Source organism: Ixodes scapularis, unplaced genomic scaffold, assembly GCF_016920785.2.
Source record: "Ixodes scapularis isolate PalLabHiFi unplaced genomic scaffold, ASM1692078v2 ptg000324l_1___fragment_1__unscaffolded, whole genome shotgun sequence".
NCBI lineage: Eukaryota > Metazoa > Arthropoda > Arachnida > Ixodida > Ixodidae > Ixodes > Ixodes scapularis.
In genome coordinates, this window is record NW_024609966.1 from 466,080 (window position 1) to 485,130 (window position 19,051).

The window sequence follows — 19,051 nt, forward strand, 5'->3', positions numbered from 1 at the left end:
TCTGACCTTGGTCTCGGGATTTAAGGTTCTTTCTTTTTTAGTTACCTGAAATAGCACTGGGGTGCCATGATGTGAACCTTCCTTCTGCTTAAATTCTTTTAGCATGTTGACATGCTTTGCACCGCTGAACACACGTTCCTACAATGCATGCCAAAATGTGATTACGTCTCCGAAGCGTGGGCCATGAAATATGGGAGTAACCACACTGTGTTCTTTTAAACTGTGGGGAGTTTGGTCAACAGTGCCACGGTTTATTTTCAATGTGTATGGGTGAAAGTGCCCACTCAAAAAGCCTTTGAGCAAAGTTATTTCTGGTTGAGTTTAAGCACCAATAACTTTTAAAAGTTCTATTTTGGCATATGGGTCCTGAACACATGATAACACGGTGAGCACAACGAGCTAATGTAGCCATGCCAAGAGAAACTGCATGAAGGCTCCTTAGCCTATAACAGTTACCTTACAATATGAAGGCAAGCTAAGCAATAAGGTTGTTGAACTACCAAAAGGCCAAAATAAGCTGCGAAATACAATGCATAGGCAACATTGATATTCAATTTCCGAGCTTATTCGTGTCTGCTCATTAATTCGAAGCAGGCAGACATGTGCACAGCTGAGTTCGTCGCTTGATGAGACTGTTCTCCACACACAAGTGCCAGTTGTACATTTACCGAACCTGTTTTGTACATACTTTAATAGCCGGGACATTGTGTGGTGATCAATGTGAGCCCACTGGAGTACTGCAACGCCCTGCTCGTTCCAAGCCTTGCGGACTGCCTGCCACAGGTATGCTGCAGCCGCCTCTCGGTCAGCATGCCACCAGTCAAACGGCTGACGGGCCTGTCGGCATGTTCTCTGCAGGTTCTGTCACCCAACGGTCTGATGCTTGCCATCGATGCCGTGTTGCTCAGCAGCAGTCCGTAAGTGGTTTGTGTTGCAACTTTCCCATCTTTTTCTGTCAGAAGGTTGGCTCGTTTATTATTTTCAACTACCGTAAAATCCCGAGTGATAGCCCACCTAACATGAAGAGCAAATTGGGTGAAAATATGGAGTGGGCTAACTTTCAATGTACAATCAAGAAATGTTTAAAAATTGATATTTTAAGGTCGTGTCCCTTCCGGCAACGAAGCAAAGATATCTGTACTTCCCAGTCAGCAATGTTCGCGTATATCCTACCATAGCTAACTAGCCGCATTTACGCCGAAGCCATCACTGATCCCAGCACTACGATTAATAGGAATGGGCTATCTTTCGGTGTTTAAAAAAATATAGCAAACCAAGCCAAAAATAGGGTTGGGCTATCTTTCGGGGGTGGGGCATCTCTCGGAATTTTACGGTAAACATTTTTGTAAAGTGTGCAAATGCATCATGAACATGATGAAAAACAGCATTCAAACAGCATGTTTTTTATGTTTTTCTTCCTTTTCTCCTCTTCCCTTGAGCAGTTGTTCATCAAGTTCAATGATCAGGATCTAGCCCAACTTACCACTTTGCTGCAGGTTCCATGATATTAAAACCTCTTAGTGCTTCTGGGGTACTCACTCAATAACAATGCTATTCCATCATTATTATAGGAGCCTCTTAGTAACAACAAAATATAACGTTAAGGTGATTGTGTGGTGACTCTGCACTTCAACAGGAATCAGATGGACGAATGGGGTCACTTCATAATAGAATTGACTACCACGCTTTGGAGGTTGGGTATTGGATTGTAGAAAGCAGGGGTGCAAGCATGCAGCTCTGGTAACTTTGCTATTCTTCCGGCCGCATCTGTGCCCCCATTATGGTATACACAGTCATTAAAACATTACTACGACCTCGGACGAGACAGGAAAGACAATGTAAAGTAGCGGGCACTAACTTTGTCATTTCGTGGTATCCTCGTCGAGTTGTAGTAACCTCTCAACCACACCTTGCACTGCTGCCTTTTATTGATCGACAAGAGAAGTATAGTATGACACTAATGCGTGAACAGTCGTTCGTGCTTTGAAGATTCAACTGCTCGTGGTTAGGGTTTCATGTTTTCGGTAAATATCAATAAACTCCGAATATGAACCCCTCAATCAGTTTTACCATTATCGGGAAAAACGGAAAAACTCGAATTGGCGCTGCCCTTGAATAACAAAAGTTTCACTGGAAGAAATCTTGAGTTTTCTTTTGTACGAGTGCTGACTGTTGGGCGAGTTGGTATTGTGCATTAGAAAACATGATTGCGCTTTAGGACAAGGACAGAGGAAGAACAGACAAAACAGAGCACTAACTTTCAACTGTTTAATCAGCAAACATTGCATATACACACTGCTCAACTGCAAAACCCTCAACCAATCTGGCGTCTATCACCGTTTTTTGTGTTTACTTGGTGCCCACACTGAACCAACCATTCCCAAGACTACATTTTTTTTGGGATACCTCGTTTTCTTCTCATATTGGTGCCGGAATGTTTTCCAACTATTCGGGTTTCCTGGAGGTTGAGGAATCCTACGCCTGTGTCCTGTTTTCTTCCACATAAGCCCCAATTTTTTCTCCAACAATATTTGGTCCAACATTGCAATTATACATAAAAAAAACACCTCTTTTGGGGGATGAAATAAACTCCTTAGAAACACCATTTAACGTTAAGAAAAATAAACCTAGAAAAAAAACCAAACCTTACTCATGATGCACCAACATGTTTCCTTGGTCACAGGAAAAAAGAAAGCCCGTTGCTTTCTCAACACCAACAATTTCTATCTGAAGCTGTCCTTTAGATTCGGTCACTCAATGACTGCGCACTTTTACAAGGCGACGTGTCACGCATGCCTCACTGGTGCTCTGCAAACATTTTTGTTAATCAATCCCAATAAAACTAAAGTGCTCTCAATCTGTAGAAAGTGGGAGTCGATTTTAAATACCTATGTTCTTGGTTCCACTACCATTTTGCGTGTGTCTGGGGTTTCGCGACCTTGGCGTTTATTTTGATGATCATCTTTCTTTTTCCTACCAAGTCTTTCAAATTGTCGTATCAGCTGTAATATTGCTGGCTTGATTTCTTATCATATGTGTATCTTTTTTCGTCCTATCTCAGTTTGCACCTTTTAAACTTTTAAACATTATGTACCAACGAGCCCCAACCAAAGTTTCATTAAATTCTCGTTTGACCAAAGATTTTTTAAAATTTATTGTGTATTATTTGCTTATTTTGCAGTCTAATTAATTCTCGGCTTGAGTTTGCAAGTGTTGTGTGCACAGCAACCGATGCATTGAAAATTGAAAAAGTTCATAAGAGGTTTATTCGAATTGTACGTCTATGATCAATATTTTAAACGAAGGTGTTTTTATGACTATGCGTACATAGTCGAGATTCTCGGCTTACAAATGGTATCAAGTCGAAGAGTTGGGCGCGGCTTACTAGGTACTGTTACACTGAATAATTCATGGCCAGATAGACAGCAACATGTTGCCTTAACTTTCACGTGCCTCTACGTTCCAGTAGAAACGCCAGTTTGTTTATACTGGCTCTTAAGAGAAACTTTGTCCGATCTCACATATTCAACTGTATTTTAATGCCATATCATCCAATACTTCTTTGGATGCTTTTTACAGACTAGTATGTATCTTTTAAATGCAAACTAGAAACCTTGCTTCTCACCTAATAATCAAATAGTTTTCCTATATACCATAAACAACTTATTTTTCGCAGGCTCAATATTTCGCGATTTAGGACAATGCTGTAGTTTTGGAATAATTCGGGGGTTTTAATTTTCACAACGCACTGGGATCTCAATACAGATTCCAATGTGTTTACATTTTACCGAAATTGTTCGCGGGACCTATTTTTCACGAATTGTAGGCGATTCGCGAAAATTAAGTCTTTGCGAAAATTAAGTTGTTTACAGTATGTGTTGTTCACGTTGAGCGGACGTATGTGCCCCACATTGAGACTTTGGTCGTTCTGAGGCACTGAATAATAAGATATGTACGTATGTATGTACTAACACATTTTGTTTGAACCCGATGTGCAGTGCTCTCAGGGTCGGCTTCAACAGTCTGGGAGGTTTTGCGTCGGTCAACCACCAGCACTATCACCTCTACTATCTGGAGCACAGGCTACACCTCGAAACAGCGGTGAGCTTACTTTAAAATGCTGGAAATGCCACAAATTAGTTATCTTTGATTGGCGACACTTCATCGATAAAAGCTGGAACTGGCATCCAGGGCGTTATTTTGGAAATTCATCATCACTCTCTACTGTTCCTATAGTGACTGGAAGGGAGCGCCGAAAGACAGGGACAAAAGAAGTAGGTAACGACGACACGTGGCGCCACGTGTCGTCGTTACCTACTTCTTTTGTCCCTGTCTTTCGGCGCTCCCTTCCAGTCATGAACAACCAACTAGCCCAACTTAACATTCTGTTCCTATAGTGGCTTTGAGATAGAGTACTTGCCTCTAGACCGCCGACTTGAGAGTCCAAATTTTGCTCAGGTGCCTTCAGCCTGACCGAGGTTTCGAATGTAGATGCAATCTACATTAACCCTCTGTCTGTTGCTGGACTCTGCCAGAACTTGGTCATAAGCTTGGCATATATGTACAGGTTTTTTGGTTTTTTTTTTAGGTTTTACAGATTTGTTTTAGAAAAGCCAGGAAAGCCACACTAACATCAGTGCAAGTGAGTTCTACTGCCAGGGGTATATGATATAGGGGGCTAATCGCCACAGTAAGCCGGATAATTAAAATTAATGTTTTAATTAGTGAAAATAGACATTTGATTTCAATTAGAAACTTGTTGAGCGTAATTGAACACCACTAATTCAGTAAACTTTAAAAAGGCTTTAAGCATGTGGGATGTGTCGTGGTGTGTTGAAGGTACCGCTCATGCAACAGGTGCAAGGCTGGCAGTGCTAAAACACAGATACTGTATATAACACCAGCATATGCTTATCATTCACATTCTCTCACTGCCAACCTTCTGTTACACTAGCAATATCTTTAGGGCACCACCATGCTTTCCACGTGCTCCAAACCCTTCTAAAAAAATTTTATTTATAGGGATTTTCGATGAATCTCAGCAAGCTTTTAATAGGAACAATATGTTTATATTCACTAATTAAAAAGTTAATTTACAAATATGAGTTTATTTTTCGACTTATCTCAATGATTGGTTCCTTATATTTTGTCCCCCTGGCCATATAACTCACCTGCACAGACCAGATTAGTGAGCAGTTTTAACGGCTTTGATTTTAAACAATCTATAAAACATAGCAAAACACGTTGTATAAACACCCCCATTTTTTTCTCCCTCTACAAGGAGATGCCAATGAGATAACCTGGATGGGTGAATTGGGATAGTATAACTGCTGGGCCCTTCGTAGCAGATGGTGGCTTGTTCCACCTAATCATCTGCTTTGAAGTCCCTCTTTTTCTGGCAAGATTTCTTTTTCTTTTTTTGCTGTTAAGGCGAAAGCTTTACCATATTTACTCGCATAATGAACACACTTTTTTTACCTGAAAAATGGGCACATATTTGGGGGTGCGTTTGTTATGCTGGGTAAAAGTTTTGCATTTTTCACACCTCGTGCAAATGTCATATTAGGTGCCAATATGATATGGCAAGGCACTGTGGCATGCACCACTGATGGAGGCACACCCACGGCTGGTTGGGAGTGCACTACAGTAACCATGCTTTATAAATTGTGAACCTTTTTAGGGCACTTTTGGCGTGCCTTTTGCCGAAGGAAAAGCGTCGTACGAAGCTCACTCAGCATGGAGAGCAATACGACCGTTCTTAGCTCTCACCACTTTCACGGTTTCACTGTCCGAAAGCGAACCACAGATGACGGCGTGTTCGTTGACATTAATGCATCCGATAGGCGAAGAATGTCTGGGGCTGGGCGATTCCTCGACCCAAGCTTCGTCAAGTGTGCGCGCCGCTCGGTTTCGCTGTTGATCACTTCCGCAACTACACACTTGCAGCCGTTATGAGAGCGGCTTGGCTTGACTTGACCTGACCACTAGGCGGCAAAAAAAAATTGGCTTGGTGAGTTGAATGCAATTTGAGACTCACGGAGCCAAAAATTGGAGGTGTGTTCATTATGCGATGGAAAAAAAAAAGTCCAAATATTGGTAGTCGTTGTGGGGGGTGCGTTCATTATGCGAGTAAATATGGTATTTTAGTGACAAGAAAAACCTGTCAGTTTTTCTTTAAAAAAATTATAGAACCCATCCAGTTCACGTGAAGATGGAGGACCAGCGAAGCTGTTATCTTTACGATAACTCTACGACATCCATACGATTTCCATATGATTGCAATGAAGACACATACATAACTTCATTGTCTAATTCTCTGTATTTAATTCTTAGTGAATAAAGTAATCATTGCCTTATGGTCACTTATGGGCAAGTTCTAAACCCAATTTTTAGAGGCACACTTGAGGTCAGTTTGTTCTGATTGAGCCCAAGTCTCTTTATCAGCATCGCCGAAGCGAAAGAAAAGGAGGTTAGATCGGCGCGTTCTGCCTCAGCCTCGTCACAGCGCACTCTTAACTGAGATAAGTTGGTGACTGTAGATAACAACAAGGGATCAGGACCTCACTATCTAATAATGCCAAGGACGGCTGACTCACGCAAGTTGCCCCCTCTTTTTATTTATACTTGCCACGACCAATTGGAACGAAGGAGCGCCGTTTAAGCTGGCGATTTTTGTTAACATCCATGGGCATATTTTTTTTTCAGATCCTAGCACATAACGGCTTCAATGCAAAAACAACAACATCCCCTTCCTTGCTGACAAGTGTTTTCCACCGATATAAATCCCACAAGCGTCCATAATGTCATGTTTTGTTTTGACGATGGATAGGTGGACGTCGGCTCGTAGAGAAATTTAATCTTCCTCGATTATCTTTTTATCCAGGTAACGTCATGCTCACACTTTCGCAATCTATCCCAACCGCTAGCGTCGCATTCTCACAGAGTTCGAGCTTTCTGCGACGCATAGTTTATTTACCCGGGCCGACAAACTCGGTTGTCGTTTTCGGGAGCTCTCTGTACATTGCAAAATTACAGCACAAAAGACCAGGACAGGAACGAACAATAGCTGGTGTTCACTGGCAGCCATAGTTAAGCTCGCTGCTGCCGATCACGTGTTGAGGGCAAGCTGCTGCAACGCTTCCAACATGCACATTGCACACCATCAAGATTGCCTTCCTTGGGAGACCATAAAGAAGAACTCATCCCGAGCATGCTCCGTGAGCAATCACCTCAAATGTGGCATCCAGTGAATACCACCTATGGTACAGGACAAAGTGCTAACTACTGACTATTTACTGCTTGTATAATGAAAAAGGTGAACGAAGCAAATTAAGTGAATAGATGCGATGAATCACCGAAAAAGGAAAAGCAAATAAAGAAAACGCATTTTGCTTTAAATGTGCATTATAATGAACACCTCAAAATACACCATGGAAATAGGATAGAAATGAAATGAGAGTAAAGAATAGCTAAGAAATTAACAGAAAAGAAAAGAGAGGAAAGAAGAAATTAACTTAAAAATATCACAGTGACCCGCTAGATTTTAAGAACGATTCTAGATAATGCTGATCTTTTTGAGACAGTGCTACAGAAGGTGTGCTTATGCACATTTAAAGCAAAACACATTTTCTTCCTTCTCTTTTTCTTTCTTCTTTTTCGGTGATTCGTAGCATTTACTCAAATGATGGCAACGAACAGTAGGTAATCAGTTGTGAGTTAGTGCTCTGTACTGTCCTAGTCTTTTGCGCTATAATTTTGTAAAGTACTGAATGGGAACACCCAATTGTGTGGCAGAAAGTTCTGTCTAAACCCCACCTGCCCATCATTGTGCCTGATGATGTTAAAACTGCCCATTTTATTGCTTCATTGTCGAAGCGTTTATGCCATCAAACTTTGCGCTGTGTATGTCTGGGTTCTTGACACTCCTCTGCCCTGGCGTCTAACAGCAAAGAGCTCATCTGCGTACATATCCAATCAAACAAATGCATCTTCCTCATGTTTTGTTTGCCTGGCTTCCGCATTTTTTCTTTAAAGGACAGGACAAGCGCTTACTATCAACTGAGCTGAAAAGAGAAAGACGAAAATTATAAAAGAAAGACAAAAATAAAATGCTGAAAACATTTGCACAAAAAAAATATCTTCATACATTGTTTTGGAATATTTTTTGTGCAAATGTGTTCTGCATTTTATTGTTGTCTTTCTTTTATCATTTTCATCTTTCTCTTATCATGCATTAAACACTTAGTTGATAGTAAGCGCTTTTCCTTGCTTGTATATTTGTTCTGTCCTTGTCCGTTGCACTTCTCTATTTAAGATGTTTACCCAACTAGCCCCACAGTTAATTTTAACCCAGCTTCATCTTGATCTTTTTCACTCCGTTTTCTGCGGGAGGCGTCTTGCCCACTTGCATGATTTTTTTCCCAATCACACAATTTGTAATGCTCGTGTGAAGTCGAACCAGGAACGCCCTTTTCCTCCTCTCGCAGCGAGTGACCCGCATCTTTGGAGAGTACCATGAGTTGCAAGACTACCCGGCCGAAGGTTTTGCATTCCAGGTGTCCAGAGAGAACAAGGAAGCTGTGGTGAGGTGAGAAACCACAGGGTACAATGAAGCTGTTCAGATGCCCCACTTGGTGGGTTTTGGGAGCCTAAGTAACGCAGTTCTCTGGGCCAGAATTTGGTTTTTGTCTGGCAATTTAGAGTCCTTAAAAGCCCAAAGAAGCCAGACTTCATAGTGCCTAGTCAAACTTTAATGCCAGATCTGGGTACCTTGGCCCAAATTCGCTGAAGAAGTGCCAGAGTTTGGCTTCACTGCCTAGTTATCACCCGACCCTTTTGGGTCCCAAGCAAAAGTCAGAATTGACTTCACTTGTGGTTGTTTGGTTGTTACGTCTTTGAGCCCAAATCACCAAGCAAGTGCCAACATTAAGTTTCACTGCCGTTTTTTTTTTGGTTGTCATCTTAGGGCCTCTTGAGAAAGTGCCAAAATTAGGCTGCACTGCTGTTCAGTTGTCAAGTGGCAAATCAGCAAAAGAACCAGACTTAGCATTTTTCTGGCAAGATAGGGCCAAAGAAAAGTACCCTAACCAAAGCCTTGGAGCAAAACCTTATTAGGCCCAAGTTAGGCTTCTAGAATTGCTAAACTTTGACCAAGTTAGGCCTTTCTCTGGCACCTGGCAGGTAATATAGGCTGTACCCTGCCAAGACACCAATAAGGCAGCAAGAAGTTTGCTCTCGGGAACGTAGCCTCGGTAGAGCCAGCCTGCACTGGAAGGTGGAAACTGCTGCGGCAGAAGGCAAGATGCTAACATGTGTCCCAGTTGGAAAAGCCAGCTCTGCTCAAAGCTACTCTAATATACGGGGGGGGGGGGGGGGGGGGGGGGGGGGGGCTGAGGGGGATGTTTTTCTTTGTACAGATGTAGACTGGCAACACCGTGCCAGTCTTTGTGAAGTTCAAGCACCCACAGGTCTTAACCTGTAGCTAGACTGTTCTGTCAGTGTGTCTGTGAGAGTATGGCAGAGGTGTGCAATTGAATTTCACGGGAAAATTTTCAATGCTCAAAGAAATAACTGCACGGAAACAAGTTCTCTTGAGAGTCGAGGTGATGAAATGAGAAAAAGTAGTGTTGGGCGATATTCGAGTAGTACCGTATTTATTCGAATATAAGGCGGTCACGATTATAAGGCGAGGGGGGCAGTTGAAAGACCCAAGGAAAAGAAAAAAAAAGTCATATTGCTATACTGAACTTCGAATATAAGGCGGGGTATGACTTTGAGAGTATGAATTTTGGAAAAAAACCTCGCCTTATATTTAAATAAATAAGGTAGTATTGAATAATACGGTATTTGTCATTCGCTTCGAGATGAACTGCGACATTCATTTTTTTTCTAAGTGTTGATCGCGGCTGGTTAGCCCCGTAGAGTGCGCTTCTTATCAAGCACCGATGCAATGCGGGGAAGCAACACCCGCAGGTGTGGCTTCTCTGCAGTGCACTGGTGCTTAATAAAAAGCACTCGACGGGGCTAACCAACCACTATCAACAATAGACCATTTGCAATATTCCCAAGCGCTCCGGCCCGCACTCGAGAAATCGTGGGAACGGTGTTCCTTCAGCTCCCTAGTGATCGCTAATTTTGACCAATTCCATAGTTACACACTTCTTCAACGTAATTCGTAGTCACCCTGAACAAGCGCCGGATATACCCTAAGGACCTGTCATATCACTTTTAAAATTTCTTGTCAATGTTAGCATTTTTGATGCTGTGCATGCGATTCACCTTTCAACCTGGCTGAGCTGCAGAAATCTCTTACGTTATTATCATTCTCGTGATTGTTGTTTTAGCAGGAATTGCTTAAAAAGCCGAGAATTCACAACAACAAAAATCATGATTTAGCTCAGACTCAGCGGGACTGTTTATAGCATTTTTAGTGTTTCTAACTTAATATCAGTGTCTTTGAAGCTCTAGGAGAATGATAATAATGCAAGAGATTTCTGCAGCCCATCCAGGTTGAAGGATGGACAGCATGCACAGTATCAAAAACGCAGACATTGAGGAGAAATTTTAAAAGCAATATGACAGGTCCTTGGGGTATATCAGGCGCTTGTTCAGGGTGTCTCCGAATTACACTCCAAAGCTGTGTAACCAAAAATAGGGTCGAAATTACCGGTCACTAATAAGCTGAAGGAACACCATTCCCATGATTCTTTTAGCGCAGGCTGGGGCGCTTGGGGGACTTAGCAGATGGTCTATTGGAAAAGTACAAATATTGCAGCCGCGTGCTTAGGAGGCCAGCCCATTTCCAAAGTGGAGTGGTGCACGCACGCGCCTGATGTATTTAGAAAGAAATGGAAACTTCATGAATGTTGATATCTACACTGCAGTAAAAGTTTCAAAATTAAACTGGCCAGAGATGCTTTGACAATTTGTGTTAATCATAAGCGATTGAAGAAAATATATTTGCATATACCAAGAATATTTTTAAATCCCTTTGATTAGGTATAGCTGGGTGATAGGCTTAATGTTATGTCAAATGCATTATTGATTTTAACCCCAATTTAGGTATTGGACTTCCGAGGGCCACAGTCAATGAATACAGTTAGGTTAAAATTAACTTATATTAGAAATGGACAAGTAGAAGCTTGGCAACAACCTTCACAAGCTCAGCTGGGTTTTTGTTTAAGCATATTGCAGTAGTGAAATACTTAGAAAAACTATTCTGTATTGGATTAGAAAATATTCGGCCAAAACTGCTATTCCCTTCTAACTCAAAATCCACTATTTGCACATGCCTAGAAAAATGGGATGTTAAAAAACAGTCCTGCATTTATCTCTATAATTTTTTTAAACATCCTAAAAAATGTAATGAGTGTGAAGGATGCTACTTCGGAAAATAAAATTGTTCAGAACCTGTGGAGTCATCAGGTTCTGAATAAAAAAAAACAAAAAAAAAAAAACGGTCAACGCTTTTCATTCAGCGCTCGTAGCCAGGAGCAGTTATGAACTTTGTAACGGAGCAAATTGACTACAGTTAAGCACAGTGTGGTACAGTGGCAGTTCATAAAAAATATATATGTGCTCTTTTAGAGGCTCTTGGAACAAATGAATCTCTGCTGCAGTGATGGAAGTGCAGCGCCATTTGTGCCAAATTGTGACATGAACAAAAGTCTGCTACATCTTGTGCCAAAATTCTATTTTTGCTAAGAATTGCACCGCATCTGCGCCGAAATAAGCTTAAGCGAAGCAAGAAATAAAAATATTTAATTATTGGTCAACTTGAATATTCTGAGAAGCTGGAGAAAAGGAAAATGATACAGATATGTATTTCAAAGCGTCTCTACTCACCATATAGCCAATTTCATCTTAGGCCAGAGAACAGTCAAAGGCTCAAACACATATAACCGTATATATTAAAAGCACAAGTCATGGGACATTTGCAGTGTTCTTGACTGGTTTTGTCGATGAAAGAACACTTACAGAAAGATGGATGAATTCCATGATGTCGCGCTTTGACGCTGTTTGGTGTGTCCCGTTGGCTCGTAGGGTCGGCTGCTCTTCAACTTAAGGGGAAACAAAGTTTAGAGATTGCTCGGCAACCGTGCTGGCCGGTTGGGTGCTTTGGCAAGCCAATCGCCAACATTGTTTGAATTTCCAGACGATGTCGGCAGAAGATTGTGAGAAAACATTACAAAATAGAAGGATGGCGGCTGCTGTGATAAGACAGAACTGGGGTCTTGTACTCCTGATGAGATAACTTGATTGTCAGATCTGCCGCATGCCTCCATGCCTTTCACAAGCACACGTATCAAGGTTCACCAATTTGCACCGGAGTGTTAGGAAGAGTGGTCGACATGGGCAAGTGCCTGGGTTAACGTGATAGGCTCAAAAATCACGCTCGGCATTTAGGTCAACCTTCTTTGGTCTTGATTGTAGGTTTATCTTTAATTTAGAAAAACTGTGTCGAGAAAGAGAAAAAAATGTGGGTCTACATTTGAATCTCGAACTGAACGCCAAAAAAACAAGGACAAAAGGAGGAAAGAGTCAATCTCTTTTTTAATTCTTGTATTTTTTGGCATTCTGGTCGAGAAAAAAAAAAAAAAAAAGAACTAGCCCAGTTTACTGCTTTTTTATATTTTAATAAATATTGTGGAGCTGCCTATCGAAACAGCCAAGTGACTTCACTCTGGTCCCGACGGTGCTAAAGAGCAGTGTCACTTTTAAAGCACAAGGTTTTCGTATTTCTGGTTGGTTGTTTTTCTTGCTTATAAGAGCTTAGTAGGTTCATAGAACTTAAGGGTGGGGGGCACATTTTTATACACTTTAGCAGATATGCTGGTTTTTGGACACATTTTACAGAAATCATATATACAGGCTAAATAAACTACCTGGTGTAAAAGTGGGAGGGGAGAGAGACTTTATCCCAACTGAAGTGTTGCACTATATGATTTATTTTTAAACCATTTTTTTAGTACCCATTGTAAATTACACCTACTTTAACCAAAGCCTTATTTCTGAAAAAAAAAAAAAAATAAAAAAAAAACTGCTCATTTTGCACTCAACCTATTCTTGTTACAAAAAGTAATAGGTAATATGGTCCGGTATCAATAAAGAGCCCTCAGTCATTATCAAAGATGAACTCATTTAACGATGCACTCACTCTTTCATTTTAAAGTGATGTGCTATCAGATGTTTGAATCTGCTCCAGAAGCTTCAGTGGCTGCTCCAAAATAATATTTTGCTCACTACAGAACCTGCTACAAAAGGTCAAATGCCGTTTTCATCACTGTTGTTCGTGGATGCTTCTCTATACATCTTTCTTTTTCCCGTTCTGCGAGCACGTCCACATTGTTGGGTCATCGCAGAAACCACACTGTACAGTTTCACTAGTAAAAAAAGTGGCTGTGCTAATCGACACTCGTACCATGTTCCTTATTTTTTGTAACTTCAAATGCTCATACCTGTCAAGGAAAGTTGTGGCAAGCTTCTAATGCTTGCTACGAATAACATTTAAAGGGCCACTGACAACCCCAACATTAATCTTTTTTTTTTTTTTTTTATTATGCCAAATGATTGAAAATGATTTCTAGTGATCTCCCCAAAAATATCAAGCTTGAAAACTGCATATTTGCTAAGAAAAAAAGGTATCTTCAGGAAGCTCGATTTGAAAGGCCCGCCCCAATCTGACACAGTTAGTGAAATGGTACACTCCATGCCTTTTTTCATGATTTCACACAGGAAGTGTCGTTCAACTTCCTCTCTTTCCCTCTCACAATCATGGACATGCACACCTGCCACCTGGCCAACCGTGAAAGTATTTTGGGAGACATTTCTTTGCATTCAAACAGCACGTCACTTTTCAGTTACCTCTTATTTTAGCAGTGTTAGCCAGTCTAAAACGATTTTAAAAAAAAAGGAAGGAAGAAAATGATGTGTAGCAGGCCCATGTAAGCGACGTAAGGGGTCGATGTCGCCAAAGTGCTGCGTGAAGTTCTGTCCCAGTACTACCAAATCTAATAGAGCTATGCCACGCAAGTTTCCAAAAGGTGAAGCACAAAATAATGCGTGGTTGGCTGCAATCCTCGAAGAGAACAGCTGCAGGGCCCAGTCTCATACCCCCTGATCTGTTCTCACCGCTTTGTCGATGAGGACTCCAAGAAAAACCTTAATGCATCCAAATCTATGGGAGTTGACTTCCAACCTCAACTGGAACACGCCACCAATCAGATGAACTTTCCGGTATCGTGCCGTATTGAGACTATGAAGAAAAGCGGTGGGGGGGGGGGGGGGGGGCTGGGAGACGGCCGATGTTTTATCATTAACATTTCCGGCTTCAGATTTTTATTTGTCGAAGTAAGAATTATTTTAAAGTTGGCAGTGTAGTGCCTTTACAGTTGTCGTAAAGAACATATTTTATGAGTAACAATTACGTGCGTCAATGTTGGTCGATGGTGGTGCCGGTGTGCGTTCTCAGTGCTCCGACATCGGACACCATGCAAAGGCCCGATTCCGCCGAAACGAGGCTGCGAAACCATTCGTTCTTGTAGCCACCAGGACCGACTTTGGAGTCGCCAATTACGACGCGTGGGACGTTGTTGCGGCACAAAGCACAGAATCGGCGAAGCATGAAATTGGTGGAAGGTACACTGCGATTGGGCACGTCGAAGGTATTTGCCCATGAGGAACGCGGAAGCCAACCATAAGCAGAGTCATTGCCTCCTCGATTGCTCCTGGGACAGAGTACGGCCTTGGCGTGGCGGCGGCACCATTAGGAAGAGTCTGCGACAGCGACGCCGCAAGTGAAGGCTTCGCCAGTGTTGTTGAGCGGTGAAAGGAGGGTTGATGTTCAGCGATGAGCGGAGGGGGGGATGCATAATTCTCCCTCTTCGTGTGGCACGGCCATGGTAGGTGTGGCTAATGGGAATGCCCGACTTTTCTCTCCAAGTGCCATAAGGGAAGATAAGAAGGGTTTTTACACCTCTGCTGCGATAGCAGACAGCAACAAAGGCCGCCACCGAAATCCTCGCAAAGTGTCACCCATAAAGCTGTCTGTCGCTTGAAAACGAAAAGCACCTTGTTGCCACAATACCCGGGCAGTCCGCTTTCTGCTAGGCATCTGCCCCGAGCGCAAGACGGACGTGTTGTGCTTGGCGCCTCTAGCACTTCCATAAGACTATTCTTGCTGCCGTGGAAGCACGAAACTAGGACCCATGATGGAGCTGTTTCTAAGGAACATGCAAACCCCATAGTGTGTCAATACAGAATATTGTACAAAGTGATAGTATGTCATACATTGCAATTCTGCAAACGACGGTTTGATCGACAGATCAAAGTACAGCTGCTAACTTTTCTGTAGGTTTCACTTTTGCCTTAGAGACGTCCTTCTCTGCCTCGCACATTTGATAACCCCGCGTGAAAGCGTGTGGGCTGGTCAGAAGTTTGAGCCTGTGTGTTCCTGTTTCTGCAGACACATCATGGCACTGGTGGGCGTGCTTCTGGAGACTTCGACCGCACACAACCTGTTTGTCACCAGGGGCACTGCCTTTCGAGAGGGGAGTGTTGGGCTCTCAGTCGTCAGGGTCTACCTCTGGGCAAGGAAGTCGTGCTACGGTAAGCGGGGACGCGTATATGTGTACAAGACTCACCATTGGGCTGAGGTGGTGTTTTCCTGCGCAATATGTGAACACAAATACCGAATGTTCTTGTGGAAAAAAACAATGTTTTTTGACCCATGTAAATGAATTATGCATCGAAGGAAGCCAACATTCAGTCAGAATTTGATGCTACCTGTTGGGATAGAATGCAAAAGTTTGAGAATATGAGGCTACTTGGATCACAAGATATAAGAGAAGGACCAAGTTTTTCGAGAGAAGGACCAAATTTTTTTATGAGCAGACGTCCACCTAGGCCTAATATCGTCGAAACAAGCATTGACATTGTTCAGTAAAAATATTTTGATAAAAAAAAAGCTTGTCAGCAAGAAAGAAAACAATATCCTCTCGTTGCCAAGTATTTTTCACTGACATAAATGTTACGTGCATCCACAATGTCAGTCCTTGTTATGACGATATTGGGCTTACATGGACGTCGGCTCATAGAAAATTTAGATTTTCTCTTTTACATTCTGATTTAGGTAATACCATGCAGACTTGTACACGTTACTGAAAAATAGTAAGGAATTACATTTACAATTACTCAAGGCTAAATTGTAATTTATTACAATTACAATTACCCTTCCATGAAAGTAAGTGACCGTTACCCCAAAAAGTAATCCGTTACTTTCGTGGCGTTACTTTCAACAATATTGTCTCAATAAACAAACAAAGGGAAGAGGGTTATTCAAGCTCTTATTGTTGCAACGTGTTCCATTTGCGCAGAGGCGGCGGCGGAGTATCGGGTATAGTTAATGGAGTCATCGGACCGATCGACTAAAATTCTCTATTCTCGAAATCCCAAAGCTGTAGAAGTCATCATACATCTAGCCAAAACTAGCATAAGAATTGATTTATGTCCATCTTACTATACCGGCATATATTGCCAGACAATAGCAAAACATAGTTGTAACAGTAAGGTGACAATTAAATAGTAAATAAGGTTTGGCTCGATGTTTTTCTTCCTTTGGTTCTGAACAGGTCTAGCCTCGGTTGAGACGTTGGTGAATAAAAAAAAAAGTTTCCAGTAAATCAATAAGTAATCGAAAAAAATGACACTCATAACAACAATTAATTAGAACGTCGGTTAAAAAAAAAATGAAATGTAAACGCACGTTTGCCATGTGTACCTTTCTTGGTGCCGTTCAAAAACGCACGGAGCACGAATCGACTCCAGTTTACTCCGGTGTTCTCCAGATAGACGTCCGCTGATGCCACGGGCAGCGAAGGGCGGAGTACAAGAGAAGGCCGCGCTATGGCCCCACCAAATACTTTACTAAAAGTATTTGGCCCCACTCTCGAGTTTCACTCTCTCCCCAAGCCGAGAATATCAAGTCTACGTCAGCCACCATTATGTTTTATTTGTAAAAATATCTGCTTCAGATAAGATGCGTCCTGCTGGGGCAAAACAGGAAGAAGAAAGGAAGACTATCACCATTTTCAAGATGCCCGCAAAAAGCCGACTCACAAGAAGGGTGACTGAGATGCAGATAACCTTGGTCGAATTTGCAAATAAAGTGGGCCAACTCTAGAAGTTGGACTACAAAAATAGGGTGAAAGAAACAGAAAAAAATACATCTTGTTTTCGAGGAGATGATAAGGTTGCAGCAACGAACGAGGATGCTTGTGGCAAAAGCATCTTCACATATTATCACATCTCTTTTAGTGGAGCGTTGTCTGGTGTTGTGACATAATGAAAATGGTCGGAGTCATTATAAACGAGAAGGACATTGTTAATTCTTGTCTTTGCACTTACCGTCTGGAGCGTCTCGAAGAGGTACACAATCACCTCGCGTCCTCCTCTCTCTATTTTCGATTACGCACACACACAAAAAAAGGACTAAAAAGTGGATACTTGCCGCCCCCCCCCCCCTCTTTTTTTTTTTTTTTTGTAGAAATTTTTTTTTTTTTTACATTATTGTTAGGATCTAGAAAAAAATAGATTTAGGGGCTTGGTGTTGCAAACAAAAAAGGCTTTGCGGAACTGAAGGGTGCCAAGCCTCCCTTTGCGCGTCACAGTGTCACTACGCTCGACTTTACCAAAAAAAAAAAAAACCTTCCTTTAGAAGGGGGGGGGGGGGGGGGGGCGGGGGTTGGTCCTAAAAAAAAAGTAACGGATTACAAGGAATCCGTTATGTAAAAAATGTAAGGGAATAACTTTAAAATTACTCTAGAAAATATGTAATTATTCCGTTACTAAATTACTGGTAAATGTAAGGGATTACAAGTAATTTCGTTACTTGTAACGGATTACGTACAAGTCTGATACCATGTTCTCGTACTTTTGCATTCTATGCCAACTGCTAGCACCATATTCTCACAGAGGTTAAGCTTTGTGCGATGCATAGTTCATTTATGTGAATCGAAAAACACCGCTCTTCTTTCTCAAGGACACCCAGTACAGTCAAACGCCTTTTTAACAAATTTTGCGAGACCGCCCAAAGCATGCATTATATGAGCCACTTTGCTTTTTGAGCTAAAATCATTGAACATGCTGTTTTAGTAAATGATGACACCAAAGCCGGTAGCATGTCACGACAGCGTTGAACTCAATTTGCTCCACAGAATGGACCTCCGTAGATGCAGCACACGTTTGTCCATCGCTTAAGAGGATGTTGCGGCTGAATATCAACTACAGTGTAGACCGCATATAACGTATGTCGCGGGAGTCGCGAAAATCCGCACTATAAGCGGTACCGCGTTATAACCGAAACATCAATTTTTCAGGCCAAAATACATGCCATAAGACAACTTACCCTTGTAAAAGAATTTATTTTATGTTAGATAAAAAATAAAGCTTAGTTTGATGAAAGTCTTTATTTCACCAGACTAGTACACTTCTCTCTCAAGTGTGTCACACATTTTGAAAGAAATGAGCGGCTTTTGCCTGGCGCAGCCTTTTAGCGGCATCGCGGGTTGCGGACGGACGTTGCGAGCGTTCAGGATTGCTAACCCTAATCACTTTTCTCCGGAGATGAAAACGCGTGAAAATTCGCATCCTTCATACGGTACGCGCCAGTAATACCTTGAACTTGAGCACACGCATGAAATGCGCCAAAAAAGAAATCCGGGCGATGTTCGAGGACACAAATGCTTAGAAATCACCACTGTAGTCGAAGTAAACAAACACGACGACACGGGCGTTTCTGCCGTCTTGAGAGCGCCGCCACGACATCGCCGCTCGAGTAGGTGGATCTTCCCTTCTAGTACGTGCTGGGTTATCATAGCGACACACAACGAAAATTCAGTCAAGGATAGCGCTTTTACGCGGAACGATGAGATGAACGCCGTCTACGACGACGATCACAACGTTGACCACAACCAGCAGCCGGCCCGCGACCGGCATGCATGCAACGCGCGCGAACACTTCTCCTCGACCTGCGATTGGTCTGTCGTTGCGGTTG

At 42.2% G+C, this 19,051-nt stretch overlaps 2 protein-coding genes across 5 annotated transcripts in view; one reads left to right on the forward strand and one right to left on the reverse strand.

Annotated features, from left to right (window-relative positions):
• The window catches only part of LOC8042667, a 41,564-nt gene extending 29,453 nt beyond the window's left edge, over positions 1 to 12,111 (reverse strand). The window contains exon 1 of the mRNA XM_029966750.4: positions 11,977 to 12,111. Within this exon, the coding sequence (XP_029822610.2) occupies positions 11,977 to 11,997 (21 nt within the window). The 5' untranslated portion in view covers positions 11,998 to 12,111. The remainder of the gene's footprint in view (positions 1 to 11,976) is intronic.
• Positions 1 to 19,051, forward strand: part of LOC120836180 (GDP-D-glucose phosphorylase 1) — a 34,096-nt gene that overhangs the window by 10,990 nt on the left and 4,055 nt on the right. For 3 of the 4 annotated variants that reach the window (XM_040502341.2, XM_040214204.3, XM_040214205.3), the window contains 5 exons: positions 697 to 783; positions 859 to 917; positions 3,999 to 4,101; positions 8,487 to 8,587; positions 15,464 to 15,606. In XM_040502341.2, the coding sequence (XP_040358275.1) occupies positions 697 to 783; positions 859 to 917; positions 3,999 to 4,101; positions 8,487 to 8,587; positions 15,464 to 15,606 (493 nt within the window). Of the gene's footprint in view, positions 1 to 696; positions 918 to 3,998; positions 4,102 to 8,486; positions 8,588 to 15,463; positions 15,607 to 19,051 lie in introns of all 4 variants that reach the window. The other variant, XM_040502340.2, reaches the window with a different exon arrangement.